The 12,968-nt window shown below is 38.9% G+C and overlaps 1 protein-coding gene across 8 annotated transcripts in view; it reads left to right on the forward strand.

Moving 5' to 3' along the window:
* The window catches only part of GALNT11 (polypeptide N-acetylgalactosaminyltransferase 11), a 53,074-nt gene that overhangs the window by 26,443 nt on the left and 13,663 nt on the right, over positions 1 to 12,968 (forward strand). For all 8 annotated transcript variants that reach the window (XM_065050415.1, XM_065050422.1, XM_065050418.1 and 5 more), the window contains 5 exons: positions 961 to 1,086; positions 3,474 to 3,723; positions 6,435 to 6,552; positions 8,064 to 8,216; positions 10,848 to 11,066. In XM_065050415.1, the coding sequence (XP_064906487.1) occupies positions 961 to 1,086; positions 3,474 to 3,723; positions 6,435 to 6,552; positions 8,064 to 8,216; positions 10,848 to 11,066 (866 nt within the window). The remainder of the gene's footprint in view (positions 1 to 960; positions 1,087 to 3,473; positions 3,724 to 6,434; positions 6,553 to 8,063; positions 8,217 to 10,847; positions 11,067 to 12,968) is intronic.

Below are 12,968 nucleotides of genomic sequence, written 5' to 3' on the forward strand. Positions count from 1 at the left end.
TTAGAAACCACCATCCTCAGCTAAAAAAAATGATTGTTACTGTTAAAATTGCTGTTGATGTTAGTTAAGTTACAGTAGTGCCTATAGATTTCAGTGGATTTTGCTCTTCTTCCAAAGCACATACTTGCCAGAAGTGTCTTTGATCCTTTTGGATTTTAGAAAAGCAACCACCCATGAGTGAATTTTACTTTATATCTGCCGCGGTATCAGCTGAGCAGGTACAGATAATGAAAGATGTCTTCATGCTGCTTCTTAAAGTTGTCAGTGTTTGCCTTAGTGTATGGAACATAGTGCTTTAAATCACTTGCCAGTGTGTAAGGGCTTTTATTACTTGTGCTGCAAATGACAGTCGCCGTGAGATGAATTTGGAAATGCTATTTCTTTGTGTGGTGCCTTTTATTGTATCTGTTTTTTTAGCAGCAGTAATTCCTTTTAGCATAGAATCTAGTAGTTCAAGTTAACTGGAGTCATATTGTACTAAAGGCTTTGCAAACAGAACTCAAAGATAACAATCCAGTCTGTATTCAGGAAACCAAGGCTAAGAACAAAAGGTGAGACAGTGGCAGTGCATAAAAAGTTAGTTGGGAAAATACAAGTAGATGTTTCTGAGCAGGAGCGCACCCTGTGGAAGGCCCAGTCCCGTGGTCCATCACCCTCTTTGGTGCAGGGTGCGTATCTGCTTTCTCCGTGTGGATTTCCACAACGTAGCAGGGAAAAGTAAGGCAGGTAATAGGAAAATGTGCCAATAAAACAACAAAAAAAGGCCACAGGAATTGGTGGGCGGGTGTAGGATGTGGAATGACTGAGTGTCCTTTTGATACCCTTGGTTTGAAGCTGTGCTGTGTTGGAGGAGCCTTTTGGTCAAGTTTTGGCTGGTTTTGAGTTGAACATCTTGGGGCTTTAAGCAAAACTTTCACAATTTCCATCCTGTTGTTGAACTTGTGTTTTTCCCTTTCTCAGCTGACTTGAAGAAAGACTTGGATGAATATGTTAAAACTCAGCTTCCAAAAACCACAAAATTGGTAAGAAATGAGAAGCGGGAAGGTTTGATTCGAGGAAGGATGATTGGAGCCTCCCATGCCACAGGTAACCTTTCTTGTTTCTCTTTTCTTTGCGTACTTTGCCCATGTGTTAATGGGGCGACTTTTCTTTCTGTAGTGCAGCTCTTTCATGTGTTGAATATTTGACCTGTGATTGCTTTAGGTGAGGGCTCTGCGTGTCATGCTGTGTTCTGAGCTACACAACTTAGTGCAGGGGAAGAAAGATTTGGGATAATGCTATCTTAGGCAAGAGACCTTTTAGCAATTATTTCAGAAGATCAATGACTTTGAAATGAGTTAATTGCATTGATCTTTGGCTGTTATATTAAAAACAGCTACAAAAAATGTCTTCAGTGATACCTGTATAATGATAATCGGCGACCTTAACTACCATTACCTGTGGATTTACATGTTTACATCATGCAGTTGACCATGATCTCTATAAAGCTTTCTCCAGGATTACCTCAAAGCTTTACTGAATTAGTCCCCACCTGGGGTTTTCCCTCTTGCTCAATGAGAAGGAAGCAAGGAGGACTTGGTACTTGCTTATATGTAAATAAAGAGTAGATATGATAAATCCACTGTTTTTATAGTTTGTAATTAACTTCAGGAAATCTATGCCGTGTAAGAGAGGGGAGATGTTTTTTCAAGTCACCTACGCAGTGACTTCACAAATTTGGAGCTGAATTTAAGTGTGTTTTAAACCACCTCCAAACTGTTGATTTTTTTTCCTTGCTGTGGCAGTTTACTTTTGATAAAATGAGTTGGGTTTTTTTTTTGAATGGGGCAGTGAAATACTAAAACAAAACCAGTAATTGCCAAAATATAGTGAGGCAATGTAGAATTTTCCCTGTTCCTGCCCTGAAAGTCTGTTGCCTTGGGAATATCTCCATCTGCGCCAGGTATTGTGGTTGCAGAATATTTTCTGCATGTTTCATGTGAAAACTACCACTCTAAAATAACAATCTTCTTCCTTATTAACATACACACTAATCTCGCTTCTAATTCACCCATCTAATTCTAGTATTTCTCATACAAGCTTTTCTGTTGTTGCAGTGAGTGTTAATTGGGAAAACTATGTTTGGTGCTTTATATACACTCTGTGCCTTTTATCATAATATGCTCCCCAGTTAAATTCTTTGGTGTCTGGGAAAGTATGTGCTACTCTCTCAGATAATTTTGAGTGGCAGATAAAGTCTCTTAATTGGTGTTTACTCATTAGCATTGTAATGGCATAACCCAGAGAGAAAATTGTGCTTGTGGTTTCCAAGCTGTGCTAGGATTCATTTGAGTTAGTGCAATTTTAAGTCGTTTTATTGCTTTGTTTTTGAGCTGCCAGAGTCTGTGTGGTGTGGGGTTTTTTTTGTTAGTTTTGTTGGGTTTTGTGTGTGTGTGTTTTGGTGGTTTACTTGGTTTTTTTCTTTTTCCCTCTTCTCAATCAAATACTGTCTGTTCTTAATGGGTGACTCGTATGTTTCTAAGTTGTTTTCTTTAAAACTCTTTCCTGTCTTTTCCACATTATTCTAGTGTTACATGAAATTTGTTGTGTCATAAAAATTCAGATGACTTTTTAGACCAGCTGAGCCTGAAGGTCTCTCGTGGATCAAACTGTCCTCTCTGACCATTGCAAATAATCCCCATGTAAACTGATGGGATTGGAGTGTTGCTTGGTCTAATAAAGCTGAATTTGGCTTTGTCCATTTAGGGCATTCACTCTTCTTTTTAACTGCTAGGAATTGCAAATGTAGGAGTAGTTACATTCATACATTCAGCCCTTTGAAGGCAACTGCAAGGCTGATGTGTCCCTGGTGAAAATGAGTTGAACACTCCAGAGCTAATGAAATAGGGAGATGCTCTGAATTCCTTTTTATTCAGGAGCCGAAATATTGTGGCCTGTATCATGGCTGAATGCAGATTAATTCATCAGAATGGCTTGGTTTAAAATCCCCAGATTTTAGGTGCAACAGTGACTGGATGGATGCTGAAGTGCGATATGAAGGGAGCCCAAGGTGATTACAGTCAGTGGGCAAAACCAACTTTATTATAGAGATAATTCATCCAGCCCCATATCCATCCTCTTGGGCTCAGGACCTGCTCTGCAACAGCCCAAGTGCCTGACTGAGTGCTACTCTGGGGACGTTTCATTTAAAGTACAGCAGCTTTGCTGAATTGGGCTAGAACATTTGATGACTATAAAACCCTGGTAAAGAAGTGCAAATTGTGGCCCTCTTGAGCAATTAATGGCTAAATGTGAACAGCCAGGATCTACCTCCTGCCTTTGTGACTGAGCTAATCCCTGTGCAGTCCCTGGTTTGTCAGTGTTTGAGTGCAGACAGCGTTTTGCCTCTGTTACACAGGCTGCTGAGGATGCTGCCGATATAATTGCCTGTGTCACCACGGATCTTTGTGTTTTCTGTTATTTGGCATCTGCAGGGCAAGTGCTGGTGTTCCTGGACAGTCACTGCGAGGTGAACGAGATGTGGTTACAACCCCTGCTGACCCCCATCAGAGAAGATCGCCGGACTGTGGTGTGCCCCGTCATTGACATCATCAGCGCTGACACGCTGACCTACAGCTCTTCGCCGGTTGTGCGTGGAGGGTTTAACTGGGGCCTGCACTTTAAGTGGGATCTTGTTCCTCTGTCAGAACTGGAAGGACCCGAGGGAGCCACTGCTCCGATCAAGTAAGGTTCCTCCTCCATGGTGTAAAGCTCTGTGTAACGCATGGACAATCAGAAGCACTTCAGAGTGTATCAGGGTGTGTAGTTCTAGAAGCAGATGCCTAACCTGGCAATACTTGACTTGTTTATTTTACTTAGAAATAGTTTTGCTTACTATTACCTAATTCAGTTTAATTTCTCACATTTAATCACAAATTTGATGTATCTATCCTAGTAGGTCAAGAAAACACACGCGCTTTTAGAGAATACTTACACAAGAGTCTTAAGGGGCTTATCCTATTCTGTATTAAATCTGTCCAATAATTTCACTTTTGAGCTATGTATTGATGTCTGTTTCCAGTCTGTCAATGTGTTTGGCTTAATGATGGGTTTGATAACCACCTTTGTGCTAGTAATAGCCTGCATATCCCACTAATATAGGCTCTGTAATTTCAGTGCTAAAGAGTTTCTAGATTGGGAAAATACGTTTTTGTGCTAATAGGAAGGTGGTTTCATAGGTGATGGGTGAGAATATCAGACCATATGGTAATTTTCCATGTCAGCATTTTTTTCTTTAGATTTCTTCTGTTTTCCTCAAACAAGCAATTATTTTGTCCTAAAGCTTCCTAAACAACTACACATGGATGCCAAACTCTCTTTAAAATGCTGCTTGTATTTTACATAGTGTGGCAAAGGCCTCAAACTGTTAGAAATCTGTCTATATTGTTTCTGTGGTCTGAATTGCTTGAGAGTCGTTCTGAAACAAAAGTCTTGGTAAAGCTTCACGCTAGGGCTTGGAAAGTTACTTTCTTTAGTCTTTCAATTGTTGATGGCTGTCTTGCCTGTAGAGAAGTGGCAATGTCTGGTTCTTGGTGGACACAAAACTGTTATAAAATGTCAGTAGACACGTATTTTTTGTATCAGACACATATGGCTCAGACATGAGAATAGAAGCTGTCCCGGTGTGAATCCCTTCATGAGAAGGGCCAGTGCTGCCGGAGCAACGGCAAGGGGTTGATTGTGCTTTTTCTAGTTGCAGGTATCCATCTCTCTACAGAATTGAGGTCTGTGAGGTGGAATAACTGAATATATTATATGTATGTATATATATATATACAAAAACATATATTTTTTTTTTTTTCACAAACTGAGAATAGGATACTTCTATACGATTTACAAAGCAAATCAGAACTTGAGCAGCCTCATCTCTCATTCTCTTTCCTTGGGCCGTAAATGGAGAGCGTTTCAGGCTGACGCAAGCAGCTCCAGCACAAGGTTCTCTGCTGTGGCCAGACAGCTCTGCAGTTTGTATTCCCACATCACAAGATGTGGTCTGAGAAGCCAGGAAACTTCTTGAGTTAGTTAACAGTTTGGCCACTTTGAAAGGTGTCGCTGTGACGGTTTCTGAAGTGCGAGGGAAAGGACAGACTGGGAAAATCTGAATGCGGAACCTGCATAGAAAGTCTTACAATCCTTATTCTGTGAAGAGCTGTTCTCACAGTTAATCTGGGGGTGCCTGAAGGTTGGTTCTTGCTGTGTTCATCCCTAGTGTTGCATTCCTTCAATTCACTTTTAGGAAAATCTCCCATTGAAAAGGTAGGGAACGTCGTAGTTAAAAGGTAGTCTAATCTAAAACTATTACGTTTTCTGAGTGTGAAAGTGATTTTTCCTACTTAGAGGTCTCTGCCTGCTGTGAAAAAGAAGCTAGATTGCTATTTAACCTTTGAAAATGGCTTTCTATCAAATGGAAAGTCTTAGGTTTTACATTTTAAAGGCTTTCATCATGAATTATTTTGGTGTCAGGGATGGAAAAATTGAAAGCAACCTTCCAACCCAGGTTTTAAAGTGACAGAGACTGTAGTAGAATGTTGTGTGAGAACAAGCAAAGAAATCCGGACTTAATCTTGGTTTCATTGTAGATTTTTATTAACAAGGATGAGAGAAAGCACATTGTATGTCCCAATTATTAAATAATTTTTATGTAGTGTTTTTACTCTTTTATACACTTCTAGGGCATCCACATATTACAAATGTGTGATACAGTAGCAATTCAACCTAGACACTGTACAATGATGGTTATATAGAGATTTTTTACGAAATAGGGCACCATTCTAGTAACATACAGGCAAGGTGAATAACTAGGAAACCCTGAAGAGAAAATCTATCCAAATATACAAACTCTAAATAACTTACCAATAAACTGCTCATTGTATGTATGATGAAACAACACTGCTCCTGGTACTTAATTTCTATCCATGAAATAGAGTAAGATTTCTTTTAGCAGCCTCTTGGCTTCTGTAATTTAAATTTAGACCTTGTTTCTTGATGCAATTTGATGTTGGAAAGTAATTTATACTCTGGATTCTACTTCTTCTGTAGTTCAGACGAGCTTGGTCTGTATAATTCACCCTTGTAAGAGGGGGAAGAACACATTATTGTGTGCAAGTGCACACCTTTGTAACTGTAGGGAAAATAGCTTCTAGTTAAGATAGATCTGAATATGGTTTATAGGTATTGGAACAATGAAAGATCCCAGATACCACTGACAGATCTACTTTTGAAAATGTTTAAAGCCTTGAAGCGTGATCTGATGATTTCTAGTGTTTGTAGGGTTTAAATTGTGTTACGTAGGTCTAAATTTAAGCTTTGGGACTAGCTGATTCAGCTAAAATTACTGGTGTGTTGTGTTTTTTTTCACTAAAAGTAAATGAGCTTCTTTCAATATTCCTTTTTAGGTCACCTACTATGGCTGGAGGCCTGTTTGCCATGGATCGCGAGTACTTTAATGAACTTGGACAGTATGATAGTGGCATGGACATCTGGGGAGGAGAAAATCTGGAAATATCATTTCGGGTAATCTAGCTTTTATGTGTACTGGAGTATGAACCTCAATGTCTGGCTGCTTCTCTTCCCAATGTACAGTTAGTTTCTTTAGCACTGGAATAGCTATTTGCACACAGAAATATTTGGGTACTTTTATTCCCAGGAAGGATGCTTTCAGCACACAGTAGCTGCCTTTGCAATAATCTTCAAGTTAAGTTTTAATGGGAAGATTTAAGAGAATTTTGAGCTCTGTAGTTACATATTTGTGGCTTTTTCTTTGTTTGGTGGAGAATTTCGTAGTACGTGTAGAGAAGCAAAAGGAAAGAAGAATGATGCAGATTGCTTATGAACTCATTTCAGGAATGTCTAATGCATTTCATAAGTCAGTTAAAAAGATGCGTGGCTTACAGCAACATGGATGATAAGTAAGCTTATTATATTTCCTTAGACATGTTTGGGGCTTTTGAGACACTTCAGCCTCCTTTTTGACGTCCTGGAAATGTAGATATTTAATAACTAAGGAGTCATGTAGAGTAGTCAGCTTTGTTGGGAAAATAATGAGGAAGTTGTGATCAGATGTGAAAGTGATGCTTCATTTGGCTTCTATGTTTTATCTCATCTTCCCTAACTCCAGTGAAAGAAACAAACAAAAAACCAAAGCAACTCCTCACAAACAGACAGACCCAACCAAACCCCACACCCCCAAACCAAACAAAACACAACCAAAAAAACCCACCACACAACCCTCAAAACTTTAGGGAAATCTGTCAAATTGGTTCATTAGAGAAATCAAGATTAGAGCTCAACAAAAAGAACTGGCATTTCATATATTTCAGTGACTTTACAAGGGTATGTACTCAATAAATAAAATCTTTCAAGTTTTTAGTACAAAATATAGTTATTAGATACCTGAGTAGAAGTGTATGGAATGCGAGGAAATTATTCTCTTTACCGTGTAATACACAGTTTCAATAAATAGGGCTTTGACAAATTGGAGTATGTTCAGAGAGCTTTATAAGGTCTGGAAGGCCTGGCTCCCTGGGGGAGAATTGAACAGGACTTGAGTCTATCTTATCCAGGAGTAGTTTTAGAAATGACTTGATTATAAACTGCTGAGACGAGAAGCTTTTTCTGAGATCAGAGAGCACGTTAGTCTAACAAAGGGCCAGTGACGATAATTTGCAGGATGGTGAAGTTTAAAAAAAAAAATAAAAAATAAATGGAAGTAGAGTGTAATGGAGATCGATTAAGGCGCCTAAATGTAGTATTTGAATGTGAACAGTATTTCTGAGTTCCCATATACTTAACAGAAACAAACAGCTGTGTAAAATAGGTGCTTATACTTAGCTGAAAAGCTTTGCAGGCTCCCTTGCTGGTACTGATAGATCTTCATGTCTACTGTGGAAGTACAGACATGTCATTCTCACGTAGGCAAATAAATTTAGATATCTTGATCTGCACGTTGAATCCCAGCCCAGTGTTTTTTAATAGGTAATTAGATTATAATATTTTACATCATCTCCTATTTGTTGCATGGACAGATCTGGATGTGTGGCGGTCGGCTTCTGATCATCCCCTGCTCCAGGGTGGGGCACATTTTCCGTAAGCGACGCCCCTATGGCTCACCTGGGGGACAGGACACTATGGCTCATAACTCCCTGAGGCTGGCGCATGTGTGGATGGATGAATATAAGGTAAGAGACTATTCTAGGTCACAAAATAAGGTTATTGACTGGCTTGTTTGTCAGAGGAAGCGGGGTCAGTTTGCATCTCTAATGGGGTCTTCCTTCTGGAGTCTGAATTCCTAATTTTGATATGAATTCCTGTATTCTGTAGGATTGTTGTTTGGCTTTTGAATGCTCAAGTCTTCTCTCTGTTCCTTCTGCAGGAGATTCAGTTTTCTGACTTTTTAATGATGTAAAAGTTGATGAATGAGTTCTTGCAAGCTCTGCATTGCTTTGTGTCCAAATCCGTGTTACAAGGCAGCCGCATTCTGCTGCTATGTGCCTTCAGGTAGTTTCCACGTTGGTGAGACAGGGATTTTGATGGCTGGTTGTTTGCTTCTGTTTTAATTAGCAGGCTTATTCTTTGTCTTGTCCTGGAAGATCAATCAGGATTAACTTCTGAATTCAAGGACAAGCGTATTCCTTCCTTCGGATCATTGTACTGATGGTTTTAAATGTAGATCAGGCTCCTGTGAAGTTCTGATCTCTATGATGCTTGAGGTCTTTTTGCCTTGTGAGACCATAGGATTTGCTGTGTGGCCAGCTCCTGTGGTCCCTACAACTTCTATACAAGGCATATTTTATTAACTTTATATTCTTTAGAGGTTTATGTTTCAAACCCCATTCTTTATCTTGATATTCAGTCAGTTTGAGGAACCTATTAGGGGTCATTAATTTTCACCTCCATTCTCCATCTCCATAATGTATTGGTAGATTTGATCTATCACTTTCCCTTTTATTGGTGTCTGGGCACAGTTGTTTTGTGATTAATGCTGGGTGTCTCTGAAGCTTGGAATTGATTCTTTGTTGTAATTTCCAACTAATGCTGCTTTGTCCAACGAGGACTTAAACTGCTGATTGTAGCCATCTCTTATCACAGGCTTGTTCTGAACTTTTCCAGCTGTTTCAATCTAATTATCTGATAGTTGCCAGAGACTATTATTATGACAGATTTACGTATGGAGGGCAAGGCTGGAAATATTTTTGTAAGTGTAATGCAAATATTTAGGGCCAGTATCATTTACTGATGTGATTGTATGCTGAATAATACAAAGATAAGGCTTCAAGGACCAGTTTTGCAGTAAAGAGCAAATATCAATATAATGTATTATAATATATACTAATAGAAATATAATATAAATAATATAAATAATATAAATAATATAAATAATATAAATAATATAAATAATATAAATTAAATGGTGTGATGGAAGGAAACAGCAAATTTTTCGTAACTGTCAAAAGCAAAATGTAAAAAGTTCATATATACAATGGAAATAAATAACACAGGAAAGGCAGGATAGCAAAATTTGAACTTTAACTAGGAAAAGGCAATTGGAATATCAGAGCTCCTTTTTTTTGAAGCAGACCAATGTTTTATAGTAACATCCAGCCTATCTCCAAACGTTCCCAGAGTTGTCCAACAGTCCAGTGTACTTGATGCCTCCCCTACTGCTGCTATTAGAACAGCAGTGATACATCAAGTCCTTCCAAATGCTCAGAGATCTGGAAAAGGACAGATGTGCCATTTGTCTTGAGATGGTGCTCTCTGTCATCTGAATAGCAGAGACAGCGGTAAAGTAATTGAAAACTGTCAGAACCACATTATGGTAAGTGAGTTCCAGATGTCTACTAGAGATTAATCCAAGAAAATACCATAGCTCAGTCCCCTAAAAACTGATTTTGAAATAATATCTAGTAAAGTAGTTAATGTGCAAATACAATGCCTTTTCTATGTAAATCTGGCTGGAATTAAGGACTCTACAAGGGGATTTTTCTTCTAGTTTCAGTAATAGTATTCATGCCACATTGTACATTCATGAATTCCTGTTTGTCCCCTTTGTCTCTGCATTAGAGTTGAACAGCATATAAGATTAAGCTGGAATCTTAATCCATCCTTGCCTAACTAGGTAAAATTCCGAGTACAATAATAAATCAGAACATGAAAAAATAACATTGCAGGTGCCTTTCTGGAGATGGTGTGGATGAATGGACAAACCAGGCTTCACAGAAAGCCCAGGTGACAGTTCTGGTTCTTCATGTGAATAAGTGGGTGATCCCACTGACTGTCACGAGATAGTCCTACTTATATATCTATTGCAATATGATTTGGCTTTCTTTTGTCCTCTTAACCTGTCAAGTTGGAAGGCTGGAAATCATGGGAGACAAAAACCACTTGAACCCCACAACAATGGAAAAAAATAATTGGACAGTCAAACTAATTTAAAGAAACTTTGGTCAGATGAGGATAATGATGATGTACCCGCCTGTTTCTGACCTGACGACTCCAGGATGCATTTATTGCTCATGGACTGTAAGGCTGATTTGTTTCCTCCTCAAGCAGGAGTCTAAAAAACATAAGCAGATTATTGCCTGAGAAGTGTCTTCATCAAGAAAAGGATTAGCTCAGGGTTAGGCGGGATAAATCTCACCTCCTGTGGCAATCTAAACACTGGAGTTTCCTAGTGCCAGTTTTGAACTTAATGGCTGAAAGCACTAGCGGAATGAAGCTTTTGGAAGTTCTACAAACAGGAAAAAGTTGGAAATCAATAATGCAAAATTCTTCTTCCCTTCCTCCCAACCTGTTTCTCTTAAATACAGGAGCAGTATTTTGCTTTGAGACCCGAGCTAAGGATGAGGAACTATGGAAACATTACAGACCGTGTGGAACTGAGAAAAAGATTGAACTGCAAATCATTTAAGTGGTATTTAGATAACATCTATCCTGAGATGCAAATTTCTGGGCCTAACGCCAAAGCTCCACAGCCAGTTTTTATTAATAGAGCACAGAAACGACCAAAAATAATCCAGCGTGGAAGGGTAAGAGAAACTTTCTTAAAAATATAGTATTGTATTTTTTAGATTCTTTTGAGATTCTTTCTGAAAAATTTGCTCAAATACAATAAAATCAATCTGCTTCCGTAGAGCATAGAGATTTAGTTTTGCAACAAGCTGTCTTGAAAAATAACAGATTTTTCATCTTTAGGCAAAGGCAAATTAGTTTCACTCTGATCTATATTTCAGATTATTTTCAGGCTAGATACTCCTCAATGAAGTTTGTTACCTCAAAGCTCAGAGTTACAAAGTTTTGATGTCTTTAGCATGCACTTTCATGGCAGTTGGTTCTGAAGATGGATTTGGATAGAGAGAAGTTTGGCCTCAAATATTCATGCTCTGTTGGTTTGTGATAAGAGTACAATGTAATTAGTTTCCAAACTCATTGCTTTTACTGGATAATTTTCTGCAGAGATGAACATTTGCATCTGAGACTGATGATGGCTTTTCTATTCTTGACTGTTAGATAATGAAAAAAAATGAGGCTTGGTCCTTTTTTCTTCAAATAGGAGTGAAGAGATGTGTTTTCATGTGTATTCATGAAGGAAATAATGATTGCTATTTGTATTTATAATGCATGCCTTAACTCGGACACCTGTGTTCATGGGTTTGTATGCAGGCAAAGCCAGCACATAGTTGCATCTGTTCTCTCCAGTGCCAAGCTCATCCGATGTGTGCTTTTTATGCTTCCCCAAAATAATGGAGAACTTCAAACCCGAGACTTCAAACACCGTGAAAGAGAAGACCTTTGAATAAACTATGTCACGTGTGCATGGATTATGGTTACCAGATTCCTTTCTAGCTCAATAACGGGAAGCACTAAGTAGGGATGTAGCGCAGGCTGCTGTAGCTGTTGGCAGTTGCTGGTCCTGCGGGTAGATTCAGGCTGGAGGACCCGAGTTTATGCAGAACCCATTGACATCATTAGATTATTTTGCTTGGAAGCAGCTATCTGGGAATCCACAATTTGTGCAATATTTTTATCATTGTATCCTGGCCAAGCTATAAAGTTATTTATCATGTAGTTTCCCTGAATAAAACAGATAGAATAGGCCAATTCCTTAGTTGTTAAATGCTGTTATTCCTCTAGTAAGAATTTTATTTTTTTCCCATTATATTTAATGGCTTTCTGCTTTCATTCAGACAGAAGTTTAACTAAGGAATTGCTGATGTGGGGGAAGCTACTGAGGGATCTGAATCCCTCAAAAACACTTCAGGGGAAATCTTCCCAGCAATAATTTCTTGAGAAAAACTCAGTGCAACCTTTAAGAAGGGGGAGACAAGACACAGAAAAATGCAGTTCCTTGGCTTGGTTCTCTGGGGTTCAAGAATTATACCAAGCATTGTGTGAGAGAGTCTGCTTTGGCTCTGGTCGTTATATAAACTATTTCCAGATGCCTACGAGGAACAGAACGATCAGCCAATGTTACCACTGCGTGCCAGACTCTTTAGGATTTGGGATGAACCACTCCAAATCCCAGCTTATTCTGAAAAACTAATTGGGCCAGAGATAAGTACTGGTTTGACAGCTGGGGGGAACTGTAATGATCACAAACTGTGACAGTTCTTGACAGTGTTATCAAATGCTGAGCATCGTGGCCAATAAAAACAATGACAAAAGTCCTATAAAACTCATGGAGCTGTATGGTTTGAAAGCTTCTGTTGAGTGAGGGATGATGAAAATGAGATCTCTCCTAGAAGTCTCTGGGGTGTGAGGAAATGTTACTTAGAAGGTTTTATGTAATTGGTTTCAGATGTGTGTAGGGAACAGGAGAAATGTGGTGCACTTGTGGCTGCCGATGTGCCTTGGGACAGCCATTGCCAGAAATGGCTTTTAGCAAAGAATATTATTTGATATTTGCGCTCTCTAATTTTTGCTATGATGTG

Source organism: Columba livia, chromosome 2 (assembly GCF_036013475.1).
Source record: "Columba livia isolate bColLiv1 breed racing homer chromosome 2, bColLiv1.pat.W.v2, whole genome shotgun sequence".
NCBI lineage: Eukaryota > Metazoa > Chordata > Aves > Columbiformes > Columbidae > Columba > Columba livia.